The sequence below is a fragment of the Anser anser genome (genome assembly GCF_964211835.1).
Source record: "Anser anser genome assembly, chromosome: 15".
Taxonomy (NCBI): Eukaryota; Metazoa; Chordata; class Aves; order Anseriformes; family Anatidae; genus Anser; species Anser anser.
This window is the reverse complement of record NC_139736.1, coordinates 16,339,274-16,364,675: the sequence shown is the minus strand read 5'-3', so window position 1 is coordinate 16,364,675 and position 25,402 is coordinate 16,339,274. Positions and strand designations below refer to the sequence as shown.

General features: G+C 42.9%; 1 protein-coding gene across 3 annotated transcripts in view; it reads right to left on the bottom strand.

The window, feature by feature from the left end:
• Positions 1 to 863: 863 nt before the first annotated feature.
• LOC310881798 (uncharacterized protein) overlaps positions 864 to 25,402 on the bottom strand; it is a 60,421-nt gene continuing 35,882 nt past the window's right edge. For 2 of the 3 annotated variants that reach the window (XR_014572599.1, XM_083799551.1), the window contains one exon: positions 864 to 3,890. Coding sequence is in view for 1 of the 3 variants with exons in the window: in XM_083799551.1 (XP_083655677.1) it covers positions 3,830 to 3,890 (61 nt within the window). In the remaining 2 variants the exon portion in view is untranslated. Of the gene's footprint in view, positions 3,891 to 15,262; positions 20,894 to 25,402 lie in introns of those variants that run through there. The other variant, XR_014572600.1, reaches the window with a different exon arrangement.

Here is a 25,402-nt window from a genome sequence, read left to right as displayed (position 1 = left end):
CCACCCTGAAGATGTATTCTTGGGACTTAATGCCTTCATTCTGCCCAAGGCCTTGATGACAACAGTGCTTTGTTTAGGGTGTGGCTTTCACAGATATATTTCTTCTCCTTGTCTAAGAATTATAAGATTTTCTTTATTTACTGCTAAGGAAGAAATATTCAGTTTATAGTAAGTGGATTTAACTGCTGTGTTAACAGTACTACACTTAAAATGCATCCAGAATAATTTCCCAGAGCCTCCAGAACTTCATTTTAGTAGCAACTAGAAACCAATATAAATTGTGTACTTCTTTTGCTAGATGTATTTATGAATTGCTGAAATATAAAATGAGATTAAAGGGCCACAGTATCTCTGCAGCTTTTTCACTGTATCTTGTGCAGCTCCATCCGTGGACCCACCTCCAGTACGAGGTGATGAGCCTTGCATCCTGAGTCAACGAGGCTGTGTTTAGTGATGGGTTAGGAAAACAGATCTATTTATTCCAAACAGAATGGAAGTGAAAATACATCAGTCAAATAACAGCAATGATGCAGAAACATTTCCACAAATTTTACTAAAAATAGGTGAGGGTTACAAGGAGCCCAAAGAGTTACATGTCTGTTTCTACTGCCTTTCAGTTTAACATCTGTCTGAGTGTTGTAGCCCCTCTGGTGCCCCTAAATGGCCAAACTGAGGTTGCCCTGCTGTCACCACCAGTTTGGATGGCAGTTGTTTGTTGTGCACAGAGTAACTCCCAGTGAGGTCCGTGGGGAGGATCCTAACAGGTCCTGGGAATGGAGTGTCATTTGCACAAGGCTGTCCTGAAGGTCAGGGCGAAGCTGTGCCACTTGTCTTCCTCATGTGGGTGAGTCCTGTGCTGTGAAAAGCAAATAACTGAAGTGAACTCGGTGTCTGACAATCCAGTGGCTGAAATGTTTTGGCATACGCCATTCAGGAAACATTTCTGTATGTTTAACATACAGGGTGTTAAAACCAAGCATGCAATTTTCTAGCGGTATACAAATGAAAAAAAAAAAAAATAGGTCATAAAATAGGTCAAGAATAAATCCCCTGTGCTGGTTAGTTTCTCATTCAAGTATTTTGATCAGTCCTGATTGAGACTCATATGTATTAAAGAAGAAAGGATAAGATGTGGATGTAGGATAAACTGTTGGATAAGCTCTTGCTTCTCTAATGGGAAGGAGCAGTACAAAACCAGTAGTCACTGCAGTTCCTCCCAGCCATCTCCGTAGGCATATGTGCTTCTCCCTGCTCTCTATAGGTGCTAGGTAGCAAGTAATCCATCTTGCAGAAGCTTTTCTGGGACTGGAGGGCTTTCTGGTTGTAGTGGGTTTACGTGGCTAGGTTTTGGTACCAGGGGGCCACAGGGGTGGCTTCGGTGAGAAGGATCTAGAAGCTGCCCCATGTTTTGTACGGGTCCCACTGCTGACCAGGGCTGAGCCAATAAGTGATGTTGTTTTGTGCCTCTATGAGAGCATATTTAAGACAGGGAGAAAAAAACGCTGCGCCACACAACAGCTGGGAGAGTGAGAGGAGTGAGGAACAGCCTTGCAGGAACCAAGGTCAGTGAAGAAGGAGGGGGAGAGGTGCTCCAGGCGCCGGAGCATAAGTCCCCTGCAGCCTGTGGTGAGGACCGTGGAGGAGCAGGCTGTCCCCCTGCAGCCCATGGAGTACCACGGTGGAGCAGGGTTCCATGCTGCAGCCCGTGGAGGAGACCACGGTGGAGCAGGTGGACTTGCACTGACGGAGGCTGCGGCCTGTGGAAGACCCCTGCCGGAGCAGATTCCAGGCCAGACCTGTAGGCCGTGGAGAGGAGCCCATGCAGGAGCAGGTGACCTGGCAGGAGCTGCTGCCTGTGGGGGACCCATGTTGGAGCAGTTTGCTCCTGATGGATGGACCCCGTGGTACGGACCCATATCTGGAGCAGTTCTTGAAGAGCTGCTGCCTGTGGGCAGCCCACGTCAGATCAGTTCAGCAAGGACGGCATCCCGTGGGAGGGACCCCACAGCACAGGGGACAAGAGTGATGGAGAAGGAGCGGTGGCGAAGAAGCTCTATAGACTGACCATAACCCCCATTCCCCTGCACTGTTCGGGGGAGGAGGTGGAAGAGGGTGGATGAGGGGGAAGGTGCTTTTGGTTTCTTTCCTTTGTTTCTCGCTTCTCTAGCTTATTAGTAATAGGCAGTAAATCTTACTATCTCCCTATGCTGAGTCTGTTTTGCCTGTCATGATCTTCTGTGTGATCTTCTCGTCCTTATCTCAACCCTTGAGCCCTTTTCATCGTATTTTCTCCCCGTTCCTCTTTGAGGAGGGGGAGTGAGAGAGCGGTTGTAGTGGAGCTCAGCCGCCCACCCGAGTAGAACCACCACACTGGTCTGCTAGAGATATTTCTTAGTCTTGTGTTAGATGTAAATGCAGAAGACAGGTTATGTGTATGCTGCTGCTCTGTTTCTAACCTTCCAGATGATAGGTAATTACTCATAAACGTGTCCTACAGACACTCCAAGGATCCATCTGCACACATCTGACTGAGAGGAGATGGTTCAGGATGACTCCAGAAAAGACCAGTGCTGCGTGAGGAATGGTGAAACTAGGGGACACTTCATAATTAGTTTTTGCAGTCTCTGACTGGAAAGTAATAAGGCAATGATAATAAGATTATTGATACTGTGACAGTTCGTTGGGAAACCAAGCTATTGTAGAGCCACAGAAAAGCAAGGAGCTGACCAAGTGTGGGCAGCCAGTCCAACTTTCAGCTCCAAGACAGCATCACCTATGGCCACAGCAGGCCTGGTATGTTTGTCTGATCTGGTAAAATGTCCACATGCCCCCCCCAGTTATCTATCCCAGGGCTTCACTATCTTTTTTTTACTGAAAAGGGTGTTTTTCGTCCAATACCCAACCTCAGTCTGCTTTGTTATAACTGAAGTCCACCATTTTCTGCCCTGTCCCCTGAAGCAACGGTGCCCATGCTAATTACTGTTGAAATTAAACTCAGCTCTCTCCCGTGGCAGCCTCTTCAGCAGATGGGCTAACCTGGTAAAGCCTGCACAGAGCAGAGGGAGAAAGAGCAGTGAAGGGAGATGCTTAAGGTGAGCGGAGGTGGGAGTACAGAGCACATGATCGTCTGTTTTGACAGACTGGAGACGACCAGAGAAAAAAAAATGAACCCCCAAATCATCCAGGATAAGTAAGGACACTGAAATCAACAGTGAGACTTTCAATTAACTCAACACAAAGAGCCTTTTGCACTGACCACCATTTCTGTGCTGCTCATGCCACCAATTTTCTGGAGCAGGAAAACTCCATGGCTGAAGAAAAGCACATAGGTAGGCAGTAAGATGTGATAAAACTACAGGGAGCCAGCACAGGAAAAAGAAGAACCATCTCATGTAGGACTGGGAAGTGGAATAAACAGTTTATTTTTACAAGCTGGAAATGAACATAAAACTCCAGGGATGAGAAAGAATGCAGTGACTAACAACATTTGCAGCTCAGCATATTCCATTAATATTTAATAAATAAAAATAATTTAAAAAAAAAAAAGAAGCAATGAAAGCAGATGGGAATAGCACACCTGTAGTACCTCAGAGTATTATTTAACCACAGGAGAAGTATTTTGAGAAGCAGAGAGGACATCACGGTGGTATCCGTAGTTATGCATTCTGCTTTCTGAATGTTTCACCATAACAGGAGATATGACCCCATAATCTGCTGCAGAAGTGCTGGTCACTTTGTGCTGCCAGTAAGATGCAAAATGAGAGCTGCTCTGTGCTCTCTCATGGACACTTACACAATTTTTTTTCTTTGCAGTTTTGGCTGATCCCCACTAACAGTCAATTGGGCTGGAGTTTTCTTTGTCCCTCAGGATGGAAAAATTGGACTGACTCCTATGACAAGGAAGAGAGCCAGGTATTAATTATCATAAGGTGAATTTTACCGTCTGCCTCAGCTCTTTTTCTTCATTTTTCAGCTCACACTAAGTCCCCGAATCTGTTGCTGCTTATCCCATTGCATGGAATAACACATCATTCAACATCATTAAATATGGCCAAAAAGATTCTTAACATTAAAAAACAGACAGGAAAAAGTAAACACTCACTTGAGAAAACATTACTTCATTTGTTTTTTATGATCTGCAACAGAAAATTCTGCAACGAATGCAGTTCTTTGTCTCTTGTAATAGTTCTGATAGCGTTTGTTGCTCTCCTTGCATTGCACTTTCCCACTACAGTGAAATCAGCAGTATTATCCTTGAAGCAGGACCAGACTTTCTGCAGGAGTAAAGTATTATATTTACACTGATTTTAATACATGTAGTGTAGTGACTTGATCCCACAGTCATAAGTGTAGGAATAACTTTCCTGCAATATGACAAGAGCTAATGATGGACACTGAGTGCTGGGCAGAGGCATCCAGCAGTGTGCAGACTGTCACCGAGGCGCACAAAGCAGCTGTGGTTACAAGAGAAGATGGGCACTGAGATGTTGCAGTAGGTACAGGCATGAGACGAGGGAAGATGGGTGCGAGGCTATTGGCAGTAGGTACTGGCACTGGGCTCTAAATTAGAAACATAGAATAATTTGGCTGTTCCCATCCCCTTGCCAAGAAATTTTTTATTTTTTATTTTTTTTTTAAAAATCGAGACATGGAAGAAGCTCAAAGGAGGACACAACACTCTGAGAAAATAGCCTGACCCAAGCCTTTCCCCACAAACTGAACCCCAGCGATAAATGCTTTCTGCAAGGTCAGAAGCAGAGCAGCAAGCACTGATGTAGTTGGGTCACACTGGACCCTCTGAAAGTCTCCGTGACATTGAGCCTTTGGAAGTTGGCTCTCCTGATAAGCAGAGGCAGCAAGCAGCGATACTGCACCCTCTGCCAGCCACACTCAGGTGATGGCAACTGAAAGTGGGCATCCAAAAAATAAAGTCTCACCTGCGCTTGTTCTTCAGATTCATACTGTCATTGCCGTAATTGCAAGACTCCTTAATCTTCCTCCTAGTGGATTTCTCTCCTGCTTTGCATTTAAATTCACCTTGCCTTCATAAAAGCAGTTGAACTGTAAGCAATAAATGAGCCAGGCAAAAACAAACATGCTGTTTTTATTTCTGTGTATTCCCAAGGAAAGCATGGCTCTATATCTCTTTGAGAGAGCTAGCCCACCCTGCCCATACTAAATAGCTCTTTAAAAACAAATGGATATTATTGTATCAACCACCTATTTCTCAGCCTGAGAAACAGTAGGCAAATGCCACTTTTCCATAAACATTTGATTCAGGTGACAATTCTGAAAATAAAGTAAGTTGAAATGTTCCCTATCAGACCAGGCTGCAGTGTTCAGCTGTCCTGTACTAATTACTGTCTCTTTGATGTGCTTCTTGCTCTCCTTATTAGTGGGATGAAATCTTTTATGGGGTAACAACAACCTTGTTCCAGTGAGCAAGTCTATCTATGAGACCAAAAGCCAAGTTATTTGTCCTTGCAGAAGGAGCCTTGAGATTATAGTGCTTGGCACTGGTCTGTGATGGATAAATCACAAACGTTCTGTTCCATAGCACAGACATCCAGCCACGCATCAGTGAGGACATGGGGATCTTCGCTACAGGAAAGCTGAGGGAGCAGAGATCATCTTGGTGGTGATTCTGCTACAGGAGAAAAGTGACAACAAATTGACTTGAATACTGAAGATGCTGCAATCAGATTTACTGCCTTGTTAAATAGTTCCTAATGGTTTCCTCAGCAGAATCATAGTTTGGTTGGACTTGAAATTGAGCATTACTTTGCTACTAGAACTTGATGGTTTTCTTCCTCTGCACAAAGGAAAAAGAAAGCTTTAGGAAGCAATTGCCTTCTTCATCTGCACGGCAGCAACATTCTTCTCACCTCAGCAAATCCCCAGCGAGATTACAAACTACCCAGACTAAAAGAAATGTTTTCCTTCCCTCTGGTAGGAGCCATGCAACAGGCTGTCTCATCAGGAACAAGGCACACTTGACTAATGGACAATAATCACACCTGGCTTCCCACCCCAGCTGTCCCATACTCTCAATCACACCTGCACCCAAACCAGTCCAAGGGCCATCTACACCTACTCCATCAACTGGTGAAATGTAAAACCTGCCATCCCAGCACAACTGGAGAAGACTGTAAACAGGATCAGAGGAGGCTCTACAGAATTGCTAACAAGAGCTAAACCCCCTTTTTCTCCCCATTAGCCCATTCCTCCAGAGGGACACGTTGCGTTAGCGCCAGGCTCGCAGTTGCCTCTGGGAGCTTGACTTCTTCTGGCTGAAGGCAGTACAGCCACCCCGATCCTTATTTCTGGCCAGGCTGGAGAGCAACTGCCTGGCAGGGTCTTGCTGCAGACTCTTTTAGTTCTCATAATCCATACAGAGAGGCCCACCATAGAAAGAAAAAAATCCATATTGAGCAAGTGTTGTAACAGTGACATTTACATATCACACTGTACAGTCCTGATGTATGTACTGTGTAATAATGTGGTGTTCAAAACACTACTGTGAGGAAACTGTTGACTTTAATGGCAGGTGTTGTTAAGATAAAAGCTGACAAGAATTTGTAATAAGGACACTAGAGGGACCTGTACTTCTAGCAGGCAAAGATCAAACTGGCAGCATAGAAAATATGTTTTAAACTCCAAATATAAGTTGGTTTTAAACTCAGGCTATGGATTGAAGTCAGACCTCTAAAACAGTGATTTCCTCATTGAATGACAGGTTCTTATGTGGAAGCATTTTTGTAAAAAGCTAAAGATATTTTTATGTAAATTAGCAATTGTTTGAATTACAGCTGTAAGAGGATGTCCTTGTTTTCTATCACCTTCTTAATCAATGCTGATTCAACCAAGATATGAATTAGCATTGGTCCCAGAAATTCTCCCTGCTGTAGCATGCAGACCTGGAAAGCACGTCTTCTGCAATCTGATGTGCAAAGACCACCACCTTGATCTGGATAGGCTGGAGTGATGGGCTGAGGTCAACTGCATGAAGTTCAACAAGGCCAAGTGCCGGGTCCTGCACCTGGGCTGCAACAACCCCAAGCAGAGCTACAGGCTGGGAGATGAGTGGCTGGAAAGCTGCCTGGCGGAGAAGGACCTGGGAGTATTGGTGGATAGTCGGCTGAATATGAGCCAGCAGTGTGCTCAGGTGGCCAAGAAGGCCAACAGCATCCTGGCCTGTATAAGAAGCAGTGTGGCCAGCAGGTCGAGGGAAGTGATTGTGCCCCTGTACTCGGCTCTGGTGAGGCCGCACCTCGAGTACTGTGTTCAGTTTTGGGCCCCTCGCTACAGGAAGGACATGGACGTGCTCGAGCGAGTCCAGAGAAGGGCGACCAAGCTTGTGAGGGGTCTGGAGAACAAGTCTTACGAGGAGCGGCTGAGGGAGCTGGGGTTGTTCAGCCTGGAGAAGAGGAGGCTCAGGGGCGACCTTATCGCTCTCTACAGTTACCTGAAAGGAGGCTGTAGAGAGGTGGGGGTTGGTCTATTCTCCCACGTGCCTGGTGACAGGACGAGGGGGAATGGGCTAAAGTTGCGACAGGGGAGTTTTAGGTTGGATGTTAGGAAGAACTTCTTTACCGAAAGGGTTATTAAGCATTGGAACGGGCTGCCCAGGGAGGTGGTGGAGTCACCATCCCTGGAGGTCTTTAAAAGACGTTTAGATGTAGAGCTTAGCGATATGGTTTAGTGGAGTACTTAGTGTTAGGTCGGAGGTTGGACTCGATGATCTTGAGGTCTCTTCCAACCTAGAGAAATCTGTGAATCTGTAAACCTTCTCCCCAACACACACGACCTCTGGGGCTCCTTTCACAAAACCTCACGGAGCCTAGATGAAAAATCTCTTTTCAGAAAATGGCAGACAGGCTAATAACCTGCAGGGCATTTATTTGCAGAAGGAAAGTCATAGCTACAACAAAAAGACTGAAGAAAGAAGAGATGCATAGTGGAGACGTACTAAATGAGCAGAAACAACAGTGTCCTCACCTTTCTGCTGATTTGCTCCAGGGCAACACTGAAGGGCAAGGTGTGAGCAAACCCCTTCTCCTTCCTGTCCCCACAAATGCACACTGGTTTCATAGGAGTTACACCAGGTGGGAGAAGGATTTATGAGAAATTTCATCTTCCTGACTCTTTGAATGATTAAAGATAATCCCTAAGCTGCCAAACTGGCTTTCTAAAGCGTTGCACCCAGGCTGTTCAGGTAAGCTTGTTGTATTTCTGAGGCGCTCCTTAGATGAGGCAGTATTTACTAGTGTATACATTTTCAACTTCCTAGTCTGCTGTTATTTTGTGCAGACACCACTGTCTCACTGCAAGCTGCTACCTGAAAAATCTCCCTTAGCATCTGTCAGAATTGTGATGAGTCAGACTGGCATAGCAAAAATAATCATAATAATAATAATAATAATAATAATAATAATAATAATAATAATTTGGGGCAATTTATTTCCCACAGCTATATACTAGCAAATGCTTATTTCCATACCACCTACAGATATGTTCATATCTTTTTGTTCTAATATTGAGCAAAGAAAATTTTATTTGCTTTCTTTCAATACAAGCAATCCTTGGCTTGAATTTTTAGCTGGTTAGATAATGCTAATGTAGCAAACATACTGGAGTTTTTTTCTCCACCATTGGGACTACGCAGACAGGCAAACTCTATTATAGCAACAGCCTCATCAAAGAAAAGCTAAATCTCTTCATTAAATCTTGGTGGTGGTTATTTTCAAGAAGAAAGGCTCTTCACTGCAGGCACATTTATGGAGAAATGTGCAAATGAGTTGTGAAGGATTGCCAAGGGGGGCTGGATGGACCGCTGGGACAAGAGGAGAAGGCAATCTCTGGCAGTGCTGCACAAATAAGGTCCTTGCCTATGAGCGTTTGTACCACTGATCTGATGGGTACCTGATACAGCCAGGACTGGCTGTGGATTAATGTTTATAACCATCAAGCCCAATAGATGGCATTGGTATACAATCTGGCATTACTCCATCTTACCCACAAAAATAAATCAAAATCAGATGTTCCTTTTCCTCCTGCATATGGCTAACATCTGTTTGGACAACAAAGACTTTATTCAGGAGGACTTTGTTTGACAAGGATATCTGCCAAAGATCACTTTTACTGAAAACTGCCCAAAATCTGAATGACTAGATTAAAACTAAAGGGGACTTAGTTTAAGATTAAAACTAAATGTGAAGGGGACATTCCAATGGGAGCGGCATTGAACTAGAATTCTGTGAATTCATTTTTAATTATTCTTTGCAACCTTAGGCAAGTTATTTAAGCCTGGATTCAGCAGAGCATCTAACCACCTAACAAACACATGCAAATCCTGCAAGATTTGAAGTGCAGTGCTGAGATAGAGCCCTCGTTGATCTCTACACCTCTCACTGTTTTGGCATCTGTTAAAATGAAGGTAAATTTAGTCCTGTCTTCTTGATGCCTTACCTGCTTCTGGAGGAAGGGGAAAGGGCAAAAGGGGAAAAGGAGGAAAAAAAATGGAAAATAGTGAAGGGGGAGAAGGTACAAGAAGAAAAAACGTAACTCAAGAATAATTATGCCTATCTTTATACATATATTAGAATATTATCTTGAAGAGGATGCAATTCAACTCATATTAAATGAGCTTAGAAGTTTCCAGTGATTATGTTTAAAGTATATAGAAATCTTCTAAATGATCAGTAAAATGTTGACTGGAATCTAAACATGTTTATGTTATATTAAACTAGGTATTAAAATTGCTTTTTTGGTACTTCAAATGCAAGAAACTGTCTAGTGCTTTTCCTGGCACCCTTAAGAAATGTTAACAAGACTTTTTCTGACACATTTTAAACAGAAGATAGGCAGCATAAACAAAACTGCAGACCGATTTCTTTATTCTGCTGGGATATTCAGCTGTGCTCCAGTTGATCAGAGAGACTTTTGTTTACATATTCTGCATAGACTTGTCCAACAAACTTTAAATGAATTCATACCAGTGTATTCAATGGAGAATGGGAGTCTACTATATTATACTGAAGGCTTCCAAAATATTAGTAAATGCATAAATAATAATACTGTTGGCAACACTGTAGGCCAGATGTTTATTTCAATTCAGATTGCATGAACCTAACTAGCTACCTTTATTGAAGGTACTAAATTCTGACATCTGGATCTGTGATTGTTGCCTGGCCAGGCTGGAATGAACAAAAGAGCTGTAATGGGATGCAGAAATGTGTGCAGCATGTCTTTCTATGACTTTTGATACTTGGCAAAAAAAGGCAAACCTTGGATCAGTCAGGCCTTACAGAAAATTCAAATCAAATGAAGTTTTTGGTTTATTCTGAACCTTTTGAAATAAATAAATAAATCTTAAGTCCCCATCATATCTATACAGGCTCACTTGCTATGATGTATAACAGAAGTATTCATCACTATCCCTTCAATTCTTGAAATAAGTTACTAAGAAAACATTAGCATTTTTACAAAATACATTGGGTTGGCTGGTTTGGTTTGTTTTGCTTTTGCTGGGAGCAGACTGGATTGACTACACAGGGGAAGGAAAGTGGAAAATCTCTTAGAAGAAAAAAAAGAGAGAGCAAGAGCATGCACCTAGGAAATCTTTGTTGATTGTTGCTAATATCTATGATAATTAAGCTAAAAATACCCACAAAGCAATAAAATTTGCAGAGATGACTATTGTCTTAGGCAAATAATGAAGCAAGGAGCGGTTAAATTGATCCCATGACTCTCATTTCAATAATAAAGCAGCGACAACTGTTAATCTATGGCACTCACTTTAGATTACAAACCTAACACTGAACAGGCAATTTCATTAGTGAGAATATAGCTGAGAGAGAAACGCTAGCAGGGAAAAAAAGTCATCCCCATTGAAATCAAACCATCCTGAGAATTTCTTGCTGCTCTGTAACCAGGAGCACAGCCAGGGAACAGCTCTCCCAGATATAAGGTACACCTGTAGGAAGTCTTCAGAGTCCAGGCAATTCCCTTGTGTTTTACCCTGAAGACTAGGATACAGGATTACCCTGAAGGCTCTCAGGATACAACCAGCTGACCTAGCTCACCAGCTTGGAAGCTGCCTCAGGTAGTCAGGGTGCCTGCTGCAGTCTGAATGCAGGCAGCAGGAATTACTGGGAAGGGGCAGCTGGGAGGAAGCAAGGTCCATGCCCACGCCTGCCCTTGGTCTGAGCCAGGGAACCACGCTGACAGCGCTGTCAGAGAGGCTCCAGATTCAAACACCTGAGACACTTGTGCACCCTTATGGATGGAAGGAGCCAAATGAGCAGATGGGGAACTTTTTTTTTCTCTTTTTATTCTTGTCCCCAAAATGAACATATTCTCCAAGAGCCAACCAACCCCCAAGCTCACCCACAGATACCAGCCCTGCCTGGAAGAGAGAGTTCTCTTTTTAAATTAGATCCTTTCAGACACTCATACAAATCCATAGATATCACAGGGCCTGCAGAGCTGGAGCCAATGAACATCCATGGGGCGAAGCTGCAGATGAAGGGAAGAAGGCTTGTTCACCATCTCTGCTGGCAGCTGTATGGACCTTCTGGGAGTAAGAACTTTCTGTTCTCACTGAAGGTAGCAGGCAGGACTATAAATATCCCTATGGAATATATTTACTGAAGGATTGAGTGCCATACTAACAGCCATTTTTTTATATAAGACCATATTTTAAAGGTAATAGCAGCTTTCTGAAAGAAAGTCAAAGAACGACGTAGCAATTGAGGTGAGAAGGGACCTCTGAAAGCATCTACTCTAGCCTTCTGCTCAAAGCAGAGCCAACCTCAACTTTAGAGGGGGTTGCTTAGGGCCACGGCTGGCTGAGTTCTGGCCAATTTCAAGGATGGAGAGGCCACAGCCTTTCCAGTGAAACTGGTCCTGTGCTGCATAACCTTCATTCTGATTAACTTTTTTACTTGTTGCAGTGCATGACCACTGCCTTGTCATTTTGCAGCACACTGCTGCAGAGTCTGACCCCTTAGCTGACCTTCCCCAGACTAAACAAACCCAGGACCCTTAGCTTCTCTTGATACACATGTGCTCCAGTTTTCTGAACATCTTATGGACCCTCTACTGGACTTGCTCCTACTTTTTGACCAATCAGTTGCACTGGGACATGCCAAAACCACAGTTTTCCAACTGAATTGCAATCTCACAAGTGCTGATTTGAGGGGAATGACTGGCCTGTTGGCTACGCTCATACAGCCCAATACACAGTCAAGCTTCATCATCCTAAACACACACTGCTCCTATTCAACTTGTGGTCCGCTGGGACCCTCCAGTCCTTTCTGCAGAGCTTTCCCCAGCCAGTCAGTCCCCAGTCCGTATTGCTGATGCATCCAAAGGCAGGACTTGCTGGGATTGCTCTCTCCGAAAGTCATGAGGTTCCTGTTACCCCATTTCTCAAGCTTGTCAAGCTTGTCTTTGTCTATCTTTGAGAACAGATCCTAGAAGCTTTGACAACATTTTCTGTATGACATCTGAAAAAGGAAAAAAAAAAAAAAACACTACCACCACCAAACAAACAAACAGAAGGAGTAAATATCTTCCAAGATGTTTGCATATCTGTGCAAACTCCCAGGTGTTATGCTATTTTGCACCATCACTCTACATTCTTTACAACACTACTAGAGGACAAGGAAAACCCAAATCCCAATTGGCATTGACTAAAGTTTTACTGGCTGCAGTGAAAATACTCCAGTCACGTAAGTGCAACAGCAGGAATCCGGATGTCAGCGTTAGTGCTGGGACAGAATTGTTTCAACATGACTTTACTGGAAAGGAAGGAAGATTTAGTTGCTGCTCACGAGGTGGGGCTTGAAATCTATAACAAGTATCCCTGATTGAAATTACGTTAGCAAAATTTATGACACACTGGAATCCCATTTCACCGGATAAGAATATTTCTTTCAGCCATTCATTTTGCATTTCATGAGACACTTCTGCAGACACAGTGAGTTATTTCACTCTATTTCTGCTTATATAGCATCCTGAGGTCTAGACACTTCAAAACTGTATGTGTTGTGATGACTGTACAGACCACGTCAATGAAAGTCTACTTCTGCATGCTTAATAATTCATTTGTATCCAAATGGAAATATTCATTGCAGCATTTGCAAAGGCTGTTCTAAGCCATGTGGTAGGTGTTCACAAAATTTAACTTCCTGTGCCTAGACAATTTCTAGAATTCCTCCTGTACATGGGATCTCCTTCATTGCAGTTCAGTAAAACATTGCCTTTCCATAATGAAACTTCCATTTTTTTCCCCTCCCTTGTCGCAATTTCATACGCATTTTACAAGTACACCATGGCTGTGCTGCTTTAATTTTGTTGTAATACTCGGGGAATAATTAGCTCTGTATCTTCTAACGAAGAACGAATGTATGCATTCAAAAATTAAATATTTACTTTCCTAAGTGCCATCATATGTTGTTCTGAGTGCTTGCCTACGTTACGTGTGGAAAATTAAAAGTACTCTGTATAATAATTCTGCTGGTATAATAAAGGATTATGCATGACAAGGGAAATGTGACCCAGTTCACTAGGAAAAAAAAAGAAACCACCACCAGCTTCTCATGAAATTTTAGTCCAAATTGCAACAAACACAGGTCAGATCAAACACAACAAATTAGGATTGCTTTCACTCTCCCAAGATACACTGATTCCGCAGGAGGTAAGATACTAACCCAAGAATTCTCTGCCACAGATGATTTTCATGATCTTCTTAAGCGATCAAAACATTCAGGTTCAAGGACTGTTATGACCTGTGAACCCAACTATTGATGACACTGGGGTGGCTCAGCCTCCCTTCTCCAGGTCCAAGACATATTTCTTCATCTGTACACACCACCAGGAGTTGGGAGAGGTGAGGCAGGTGTGGAGAATTGTGTCAAAGAGAGGGAAATACAAAACATGGGAATGGAAGAACTGGGCTTGAGAAAGCGAAACGAATGCATTGGTTTGGAAAGATGATGGGAGAAGGAGACCTCAAAAATATAGTAAACATGATCTTAGTGACTGAATATTTAAGACCAGCGTGGTGTTCTAGCCATCACTTCTTAAATACAAGTAGGAGAATCAATAATTTAGGTAACTGAACTTAATATTGTCACTTGCTAGCTTACAAATGTGAAGGAACCATCATTCACAGGACAGGGCAGCAGACAGAGGATGCTGCTGTGTTCCTTCATTTCCCTGCACAGCATTGTTGCCTCTCCAAACCTCTTTCACGGCTGTCCTACACCTTGCACTGTCCCTCCTGGGACAACTCTTATACCGTCTTCTAATCCTGGCTCTTCTCCTTCTACAAGCAGACTATCTTACAGTATGTTTGGCTGTCTTGAGTACAGTTTTCAAAATAAGATATTCAGGAGCCATTTTCCAAAATAACCTACAGTGAAACCTACAAAATTATGGAATTGTGAAAAAAAACATATAGGCTTGTCTGGGGATTTTTTTAACAGGAAAGGCACTAGTCGCTTGGTGAAACACCACGACTTGGGTCAGCCACCCACCTCAGTGCTCACTGTCCCCTAGGCACTAAGAAGCTTCAGTCTCAATCACTCTCAAACAAACTTGGGTTTGTAAATCATTTTGGCGGTTTTGAAAATCAGTCAGTTTAATTAGACATAATACCAGAGAACTAAATTATGACAAAAAATGTCATAGACAGAGATTTGGCCAACAGAAACTCTCCTAACTTCATTACAGTTATAGGAACTATGACAATTTACACCCATTGAAACCCTTCCCACCATTTATGAAGACAAAACGAGTTTGTGACCTGAGTCAGTGCCTAACTGTATAATCAAGCACAAAAGGCCCAATCCACTCTGGAACAGAATCACAGAAACATAAAATATCCTGAGTTGAAAGGGACCCACAGGGATCATTGAGTCTAACTCTCTGTGCACCATCATTTCCTTACACCACCACAGACATTGTCAGAGCAGCATTAATTGGTGTGAAGATAAATGCAAATCAAATTTAACAAAAGAATGCACTCACAGGGGAAGAACAGCAGTGAGGCCATATGCATTATGATAGAGTACTCGATGATGTATGAAGCAACATTATTACTTTGATTTAAAGCTCAAAGCTCGAGGCCAGCTCCTGAGCTTCATGGGAGGACAGGATACATTCATGCATCTGCTGTTTATTTGGCTGCCCCTCAATAAAACACCTACATGCTTGTACAAACACACACAGACACAAATTACAGCCATTGTCTTACCTCACACAGCACCTCAGTGATCTGTCACCACCCCAAGCTGGATGCACTCACAAGTCAATAAATGAATTAAATCAGAAGAACAGCTGTAGTTTCCCCTGGTAGCAGCTGACCTTGCTTTCTGAGAGCATGTCTGCATGGAGAACACCGTCAGGCAGAGCAGCATCCATCACAGATGGTCTGAGTGGCTCCCTTCAGAGCATGGGCTGCAGAGCGGCCAGGTGGAGCCTGACGATAGTCAAAGGCCCACCCAGAGATCACAAAGGAGACCAGAGCTATTTACCACTAGAGAGACTGAGGCACAGAGCAATGTGGAAATTGCCAAGCAGCAGCTGAACCCATCTACCTAAAAATTTCTATAAGAATAAAACTCCTTTCCCAAATTTAATGGGAGCTGGTGCATGCATATATTTTGCTTTTCTTGGCTTATACTAATCCAAATGTTCTTAGATCCAATACTACTGCCTTCCGGGCCTTGATGGCGTTACACTGGAGAACAGAGCTTGACTCAACAGAGGGAGGTGTCCTGAATGCAGCTGCATCACTCCAGCTGGCGTGCAACGGGCAGCAGCACAGCCCAACCCAGATTCCTGCCCAGGGCATCCTACCATCAAGTGAAGGAATTTCATAAACCACCTTTAACCACGTGGAACTGGGCTTTGTGCCCAACTTTTCAGACAACAAATGTGTTTCTAGACATGATCACAATCCTGAAACACGGAGCTGTCTGGGAGTCTCACCTTGACAATCTATGGCAAGATAACAAGTTAAGGGCTGCATGGTGGCTCTGTGCAGTACGCACAGGGAGCCCTTTCCAGGGAACAGCCGCACTGCCAGGTTTTGTTCCTTGGACAGGCACTTGTGAACACTTTTCCAGCACTATGACATCTGCCTGTCTTGCAGAGGTGAGATGCCCTGGGTCCTCCTTACCTTCCACTGCCCTAGTATGGATTTGGTGTTCTAATGCCGAAAAGAGAGCACACGCAGTCTCTTCAATCTCAACTGGTCCAGTCTAGCTCACACCTAGGAGCTGGGCATTCCTCAAATGCACTGCCTGTGCCCAGCTAACTCATAAAAATAAACCTGGCAGGGTTTGTGCTCGTGTCACTTTGGGCTTGAACAGATACAAACCTGAAACCACATGATAAACAGTGCTGAGCAGTCGTTCTCCCTCTTTCAGACTGAATAGATAACAAGTATTTTTGGCTGATATGCTTACTGCTGCGCTGTAGATACTTTCAAACAGCCATTCTGGCCTGCACCCTTCACCAGGCATTTTGTTTCTGCCACTTGGTCCTACAGAAGAGAGATCTTGAAGGGATCGAGCTGTTCCCTCTCTTTCTCATACATCATCTCTGGAAGCATCATGACTGTCCCAGAACATTTCTATTATCTAGCTGTCAGTGATAAAATGAAGAACAGAAAGAATATGGTATGTTCTCTAAATTGTTTTTTACTGAAAGGGTAAGGAACGGTTTGAATAGTGTGCTGAACAGCATGGTACATTTTCCACATCAGGATATCTTTTTTTATCAAAAGGCTTTCATTTAAGGAAGAAGCAGAATGATAGCACCAGATCTGAGAGCCTTCATTTATTCACAAAATAACTATAATAAAACTAGATATAGGATTACCTTCAAAATATAGCACTTCTTAATTTCCCCGTAACCAAATATTGCCACAACCAGCCCACTGATTATGACTGGACTATTTCTTCAATAGCAGTTTCACCCTTATCTTAGAAGCACCGGCATCACACTTAAATTCCTTTTCAGTGGACAACTATAACGGAGTGACACGTGTTTGTGCATCCTCTTCACCTCTGCCTGCTGCCTTAAGACTGCAAACTGAAGTGGGCTGTGCTGCCGAAGGGATGCATAGTGAACACAGATATCCCAATTCCTCTTGGATATCAGCACCCCTTCAACCATTACATACAGCTGGACATGTGCATGTGTGTGGATTATCCAATGTTTGTACAACACTTGAATGTCAGGTAAACTGTTCAAATGAATTAGAGTGATAACTAGCAGACAGCTGAATTTCTTTAGGAAGCTGTGACAATTCTACTAGTACCAAGTGTTACAGCGAGCTAGAGACTGGGATGACACCCAGCTGGGGTAACTTTCCTTTCAGACTGGCTTTGCCCTAGAAATACCTTCACATTTCAGGAGCTGGCCTTTGGAAACCCATGATGATGATACATATCCCAAGCGTACAGAGGGATTTAAACAGCTCATTCGGGAATGGACTCTGATGAAACATTGCATCTCAGTGCTCATATGCCCTAAGGGAATACTAAGGAGGAGTTAAGATTTAATCTGTTGGGAAGACAGTATGTGGCAAATGCTTAAGATGAGCAGTGGAATTGCTGAGTGAAAAACCATATTACCTTAAAATAAATGTGGTTCACCAAAAAAAGTATTCAGACTCAGCTTCATGTAATGTGAACAATTGTTCATATCATGTAATGTGCAACTGTTAGAGGCTACTATGATAAAAAGGGATTCAGTGCCTCTAAATATTAATGTGATTTTGTAAACATTTTATTATCAGTGAGCTTATAGTAACTACTCATGACATCTCATGAGTGCAGCTATCACATTTACTATCACTAGCTGAGCTCTTCCAGTTGACGGCCATAGTTTTTTTTCTGTGAATACATATATCCCTCTCCAATGAGTGAAGAATGAGCGAGAACTGAAAATCTAAGAGAGAAAAGGAAAAAGGTTATCACGTCAGCTTCATTCTTCAGTCAGAATTTCACGTTTCTGTATATACCAAGTTACAGGCTACAAAAGCCTTACCCTACACCCCTGATGGATTTCTCAGGGGACCAGCAGCCACCTTGCTTTTGTGTACCCATCAGCCATGGATGAACCTATACCTCCTCTAGGCTGGAAAGAAGCTTAGTGCTGTAATGGTAATAGCAGGTTCCTAGGTTGGCATAAGAGATAGTCAGTGCATTACATCCTAGAGATTTTTAGCAATTTAAGAAATCCTCCTATTCTTTTCAAGGCTGCTTTAAAATGCCTGTAAAATAAGCTGAGTTACTTAAAGTACCCTGGTGCTTAAACTTGCAGCTGAACTTTCCAAAATAGATTTTATTTCCCTTCAGAGTCAGACACTTAGCACGCTTATTTTATGGTTATTCAACTTCCCCATTTTTATTCTGGTTCATCAACTATTTCTGGTCAAGTTTCCAGAGCAATTCCATAAACATTTACTCTTCCTTTAGTGAACAGGACTAGAAACAATCAAGTAAGAACCACTCTCTCAGATGAAATTTTGTAAACTCCAGACAGGACAAGATGCGAGTAGGCAAATTAGGTCAGTTTCCATTGTGCATTTTTTCTCAGGTTTTGAAACCAATAAATAATGTCTTTCCAGCTTGCTCTGAGAATTTTTTGCACTGACCTCCTCCCTTGTTCCTTCTGAAAAATGTGGTGACAAAGTAGAAAGAGAAAAGAATATTCCCATTCTCTTCTGGCATCTCTTCCTTGGCCTCCAATGTGCTATTTCCAGCAGGATGCGTCCAATCTGCCATGCCCACATGGAGACCTGGCAAGGATTTCCTTCCTGCATCTCACTTTTGGGACTTACCCTCCTAATTCAGAGTAGGAATAGACATCAGTATTTCCTTCAGACCAAGATGCCATTGCCTCACCACTGCCTTGGATCTAATTACCTCTGAACCTTGAGAAAACTTCATTTTCTTCTTAGCTCTGTGACATAAATGCACCACTTCACCTCAGACCACTATGACTTTTTAAGCAATTTTAAATGTTACATTGCCATATTCCAGTTTCCCTTGCCACTGCCCTCATTCCCATTCAAACTCTCTCTTGTGGCTAATGAGTTGGCCCCCTCTTTTCCCACCCATTACTTCCACTCATCTTCTTCAGAGGCCAGAAGAAGGCCATAACTCCTGGAAAGTTATATTGATTTCTTTTGGAAATCACCCAGTAGTTTTGAAATCTGCATAATAACAAGAAAAGCAAGCAGACCTGTAATCTGTACCTGGAGCTCTACCAAATCCCCTGAGGTTTGGGAGGGTACAAACTTCAGTGGAAGCTTTCCCATTCCCTGGGGCACTGACAGAGCCTACAGGGATTCTCCAGGGCCAAATGAGAACTCCATGCTGTCTTTGCTTCACCTTAGGCAGAAGGAGGGATTTTATTGTCCATCTATTGTTGTGAATTTTACAGGAATCATATCTTTAATCCTCTACCCCTCTATTAAATATTTCTAAAATCAACTGACAGTTTCAGAAACTATTAGGAGGGACGGACAGACCCTCAGACCCTGACAAACAGCCCATGATTAGACCAGGTCCTTTCCATTAAAAAATACAGATAAAATGTCAAAGTTTTGCCTACCTCTGCAAACCTAAAGTAATTGTGGAATTTCACCCCTTTTTCCTTAAGAATTAGCAAGCCGGAGCGGTGCCTGAGCTGTTTTCTAAAAGTTGTTGTTTAGTCTTTGTTCCCTCAAATAGATGTTTGCTTCCTTGCTACCCCGTGGTAATCTACCTCTGGCAAATAAAATGGTTTCTGATGATCTCACTGTGGGGCTAATTCTTGTTTTTGTAACAATCAGTACAGGAGCAGCAGGAGGAGTGTTCAGACAGCTTGTTCACAGCACAAACAGCTCAGGGGAGGAGAATGAAAAGGGAGAGGAGAGATGGAGGTAGACAGAGAGAAACGGGTGAAAAGAGACGACTGAGAGTGCAGAGGGAAAAGAGGGAGAGAGAAAGAGAAGCAGGCTTCTTGTTTCCCCTAGATGATCACAATTTGCCAGAAAGGATCTTGAAGCATATTATGCCAGCTTTCCTCTGAAAAATGCAGCACAGTACAGATGCACAGTACAGATGCAAGGAGAGATTCCTCTCCCGCTGGAGACAGCAGTGCTGCAGGCAGCTGCTCCTTGAAGGAGCCACGGGGCCATTCCTTCCAACAGCTGACAGAGGCTCTGCGATCAGAAAGGAGGCATTTCAAACCCGCAGCAAGTCCCACCTCACTTTGACTTTTCAGCGAGCTTTCCAAAGTATCCAGCAGCAATACACAAAAACACGTTCCTCAAAGCCATCACAGAAGAAAGAGCACACAGCTTTCTGAGTGCCACGAGGGAGTCAAGGAGAAAGGTTTGGGAGAAAGTGAAGTAGCTACTTTTCTGGCTTGGGTTTTCTCTCATGGAATTTTACCTACAGCAGAACTGTGCAAATTTGCCATAATGTCTGAGAGACCCATTGTGAGCTACTGAACCTTGTGAATTAAGCAGTAATTGGAAAAAACACAATGAAAAGAAGGATTTGCACCATAAAGCATTCCTGCTCCGTTTATTGGGATGGCTGTAGGTTTGGTTATTTAAGAGAACGCTTTGCAATATGCTGCCATACCTATGAGGGAATGCTTAGTGGAGAAAACAAACAAATGATGAAGTACTAATAAAAGGAGATTTAATTTTAAACAAAAATGTCAATATTATTACAGGGGTGAAGATACTGTCTATGAACAAATACCCAGCATGAACTGATTTGTGTTGGATTTTCCAAGCAGGTAGATTAATGAAATGAGTTGGGGGCTGTTGCCCAAATCCCCACACAGTCCTCCAGGCCCTGCAGCAGTTACCTACACAACCGAGGAGCCTCCCCAACCCCCCCCACCCCCACCCCCCCCCCACCCCCACCCCCCCGCAGCCATTCTTGACCTTTTCCATCAGTATCTTTTAACCTTTCCAACCTGACAGCCTTTGAACTCTTGCAGTATGGACCTGGATGACTGGGGTCTAACAGTCAATATACCAGCGGGTTCTGGAGAAAACTGTTGAGCTCAGCTGATGTCAGCACCACCATGGAAGCAACAGCAGGGGTGAGGCCTTCATTTGAGAGGAATCTGGACCAGCTGTGGTATTCTGGTATAGTTCACCCTGGGCAGAGTTACAGCCCCCCGTACATGAGAGTGCTCCTCAGGGTAACAAACGTGAGAGCTGCGGACATTGTCTCTGCTTCTGACAGACAGGTGCTGTTGAGGAGGCATGGTGCCAAGCGACTCAGAGAAGAAAAAATCCTCTACCATAGCACCAACAGACCTCAAAATCAGCAGAGATCTCGTGAATAAACAGCAATAGGTAGAGTTTGACCCATCAGCTCTCTGTTCTAGGTCCGCATGGCTGCGTGGGTCAGGCTGTACCCCCAGGCACATTTCAAAAATAGCGAGTTTCCTGCCAAGCTTCAGATCCATTTTCAAAAGTGGAAAGGTTGCCCTTTGCTTTGTCATTTCTCTCTGCTTCCAGCTGTGACGCTGATACACACTTAGTAATAAATGAGAAACAAGTACAAGATGATAAAAATGTTTATCTTCTCCCTCTTTTTTTTCTTTCTGTGGATTTGCTAAAGATGTGCTAGTTAGTGATGGATGAGCTTAATCCTTGCCCTTTTGCTTTTTTTCAGGTCTGTTGATTATTTACTGATGTTCTTGGAGTTTATGATCTATATCTCCAAAGGGAATTTTATAATATGTAATGCCTGCATTAATGGGATTTTGGACATGTGTAAATCATCCAACCCTGATACTCATTGTTAAACGTGCATTTCTGAAGCAGATAAGTGCCCATAGTGCCTTTGAAAATCCCACATGGTGCTTTTCAGCCTTCTAATGTTTTTAAAAACGTCTGTGAGGATCCTCCCCTCCTTCTCTCCACACCCCTAAAATTGTGAATGCCTTTGGCATTTGATGAAACCAAATCCTTCTAATGCTTTTGCTGTAGATTTTCTTATAGTTCAGCTGCCTGAATTTTAAGTCTTTAGGTTATTTGTTTGTGCTACATTGGTCAGAAAAGACAAGCTACACTTCTCCCTAAAGAAGTCTGGCTTTGCAAGGGTGGGATTTTGCTTTGGAATTGTTAAAAACTCCCACAAGTCTATAGCATTGAAGATGTGCTCTTGTTTCCGATTAAACCTTCCTTTTGTTATAGAATTATAAATATAAAAGAGGGTTCGATATTTGCATAGATAAAATACTTCCCCCAGCCTTATTTAATCAGCACTATTAATATATGGACACAATCCTGGTGCATATATATCATCTGAGGCAGACAGTCACACTCAACTTTGTTGTGCAAATACAGAAGGCTGACCTTTAAAACAATACTGTAGCAATCACATTGTACATGTATAGACCTCTACTTATCCCAAAGGATCCCACAGCCCTAAAACCACCACAGGTACACTGGAAACAGGCATCTACCCTAGGCAAGCCAAATGGCACGCAGTGCCCTGCACAGCCCAGGGACAAAGCAAGATGTCGGGCACGGTGCAGAGATAACTCTCTGAATCTCAGCACAGCCACTAGCATTGGGTCACTGGGCTCTGCCCTCCTGAAAATGTGCTTAGACACTCAGCCACCCTCACGACCTGAGGAGGAAAGGGGAAAAGAGAGATGAGCCTGACAGGCAGACACAGCTCGCCTACAAGTTCCACTATCCCCTGAGAAATGCTTGTGCACCCAGAAGTTGGCCTATTCTTTCTGTGACAATAAAAGTGATTACTTCTTCCTACACATCTTACTCCAAATAGAAATTAACTGAAATTGAGTGACAGAGATTAATTTGGTTTCCTTACAGCATCGGGTTTGCTACCTGACTCTCAGAATGATAATAAATGTTGAAAAAAATGTCAGGGCAGAGAAGTTTCTGTCAGATGGAGAAGCCTCTGGCTCAGGACAGACAAAAAAGCCCTGAGCTAGTCCCATGTTCCTGCAAGGCATAGGGTGGGACAGACTTCTTGTCTCTCTTATCCTGTCCTCGCAAGAGCAGTAGCAATGCAGAAGCAAATTTTTGAATCTTTTAGGACTGGAATTTGGAGAGGAAAATGAAGACAGTCATACCCTAGTGACAATTACTACACCACTATAATTATTCCTGCGGAAGCCATTTTATCATTTTACAAACCATTTCTGCTTAAATCAAGTTTGAGTGAAGATGGCCTTGGAAATAATGAGAGAAGATCTCATTTCTAGGTAATTCTGTTAACTTCTCAGGAAGTCCACTGCACCTTCAGAGGCTTCTCATTTGCATGGAGAAGACATTCCCCATCACGCAGAGGCAGAACGGGTGCTGTAAGGGTAAGAATGCATCTTTCCCAGCCGTCCACACTGAGAATTTACTCAAGACACCCACACAACAGAAAGCAAATGAAAGATTTCCATATTTATATTGATAGCATATCTGAGGGAAAACAATGAAAAGCTGAGATAAAAGCAGGCTCAGCTGGCTTGCTGAAGTGGGGGAGCGCAGTTACAGAACCCTTCCTCTAGGAAGCCCTGTGCAACGCAGGTTTTGTAGGAAACCACAAACGGAGTTAACCTCCGCAAAGGCTGGAGTACAAAACCATACAAATAAATAAATGGCACCTTCTCTTTCAGTACTGTCATATCAATCCTTGAGACAGTCCATCCAACACACTTAACCTCAATGTGCATGTTCCAAGTATTTATCAACATATCAATATCAAGCATATGGAATTCCAGTTTTGACTGGAAAATCAAGCCTTTGTCATGGAAGATTGTAAGAAAAAAAAAAACATGGAGAAAAGAAACATGATTCAGGCTTTTTTAGGTTGCTATGGAAAAGTTATTGGGCTTGAGAGTTTTGTTCATGTGAACAGACAAACACAGAAAAGTTTGAAGGATCTGGATCTATTCATCCCAGCTCCAGACAGAGCAGGAGGCAGAAGGTATTTCTGACCTTTGTCTATTAATTAGAAACACACTACTCAGATGGTCAGAGGGTTTTGTTTGGATGTTGGGTGGGTTTCTTTTTTTTTTTTTACCACCATTCCCCAAAAAGAGAATGCTTTTTTCTTCAAACTGACAGAAACACACTCCAAATCCTCATGGGATATTTTCCAGGAGCACAAAGCACGTGGCCATTTGACAAGGCTCCCCAGCCTCCTCCATGTCCCCACAATGGCTCTGCTTCTGCTGCTGGTGTGGAGCGCCCACAGCATCGGTGCAGGGAGCAGCACCTTCTCACACCACTGCTTCAAAACCATGGAGAAAAGCTTTCAGCCTGGACTCTTATATAAAGATCTTCAATGCTGTTCTGGGTTAGTAGTGAGGGAGTTCCATGAATTTTTTTAGCATATTTTAGAATTTAATCCCCACTTAATTATTTTCTACATATAAGCATAAAAAAAAAAAAAAAAGAATCTATCTCAGAGACAATGGATTCATGTTAGTTTCAAGACAAGAAACATCTGGGTGAAAGAGAGAAACTCTTTCAGTGCCCAGTAGATATAGGAGCTGAAATATGAGCTCACATCTGACTAGTCATTAGGCACCCACAAGGGAGAGAGCATACATGTGAACCTTTTTTACAACAGCAAGAAAAGGTTTCTTAACTTTGACTGAATCAAGCATACACATCTTTGGTAGGAAAAAAAAAAGTTTTCATTGACAACAAGACCACTTTGAGTTTTTCAATATCGACACTCAACCATAAAACTTCAACTAAAACATCTTTTATGCTGAACCACCACAGCATACCCAGCAGTGCCAGTAACTGCTGTTTGTTAAGATCATACCCACTGTCAAGATGCGCAGCCAAATAAAATGAAAGCTGCTTTCATTTAGCACCCAAGATGCTGTTGCATTTCAAAGAAGTGATAGCCAAATGCATTCAGATGATAAGAAAGCACTGTTCAAGGAATGATTCTCAGCAATGACTAATATTTGATAATAACAACCATGAAATGAAAGCAGTGTTAAGTTTTATTGAATAATTTTCCACTGCCTCCACACTGCAGCATTAGCATGTGCAGCAGAGAGCTTAACTAAATTATCAGCTGAGAAAGTAGTGTCAGGAGCTATTACAAAATGTTTCAGCAGTAATGAAATTCAAAGCCCATGACTGCTCTTAGAGAAGTCATTTTATAGATGTGGAAGGGGGAAAAGAAAGTGAGTCCTAGTTAGTGGCCGATGACAACTGCAACTATCAGCTTCTTCCACTTTTTCAACCTTTGCAGACTCCCTTGGCTGCATGGCTACTTTTACATTACTGTGCCTTGATATGAGCGCAGGACAAACTGGGGGCTGAAAGGCTGAGAAGATCTAAGCTATGCCTCTTGGCAATCAAATCAGAATC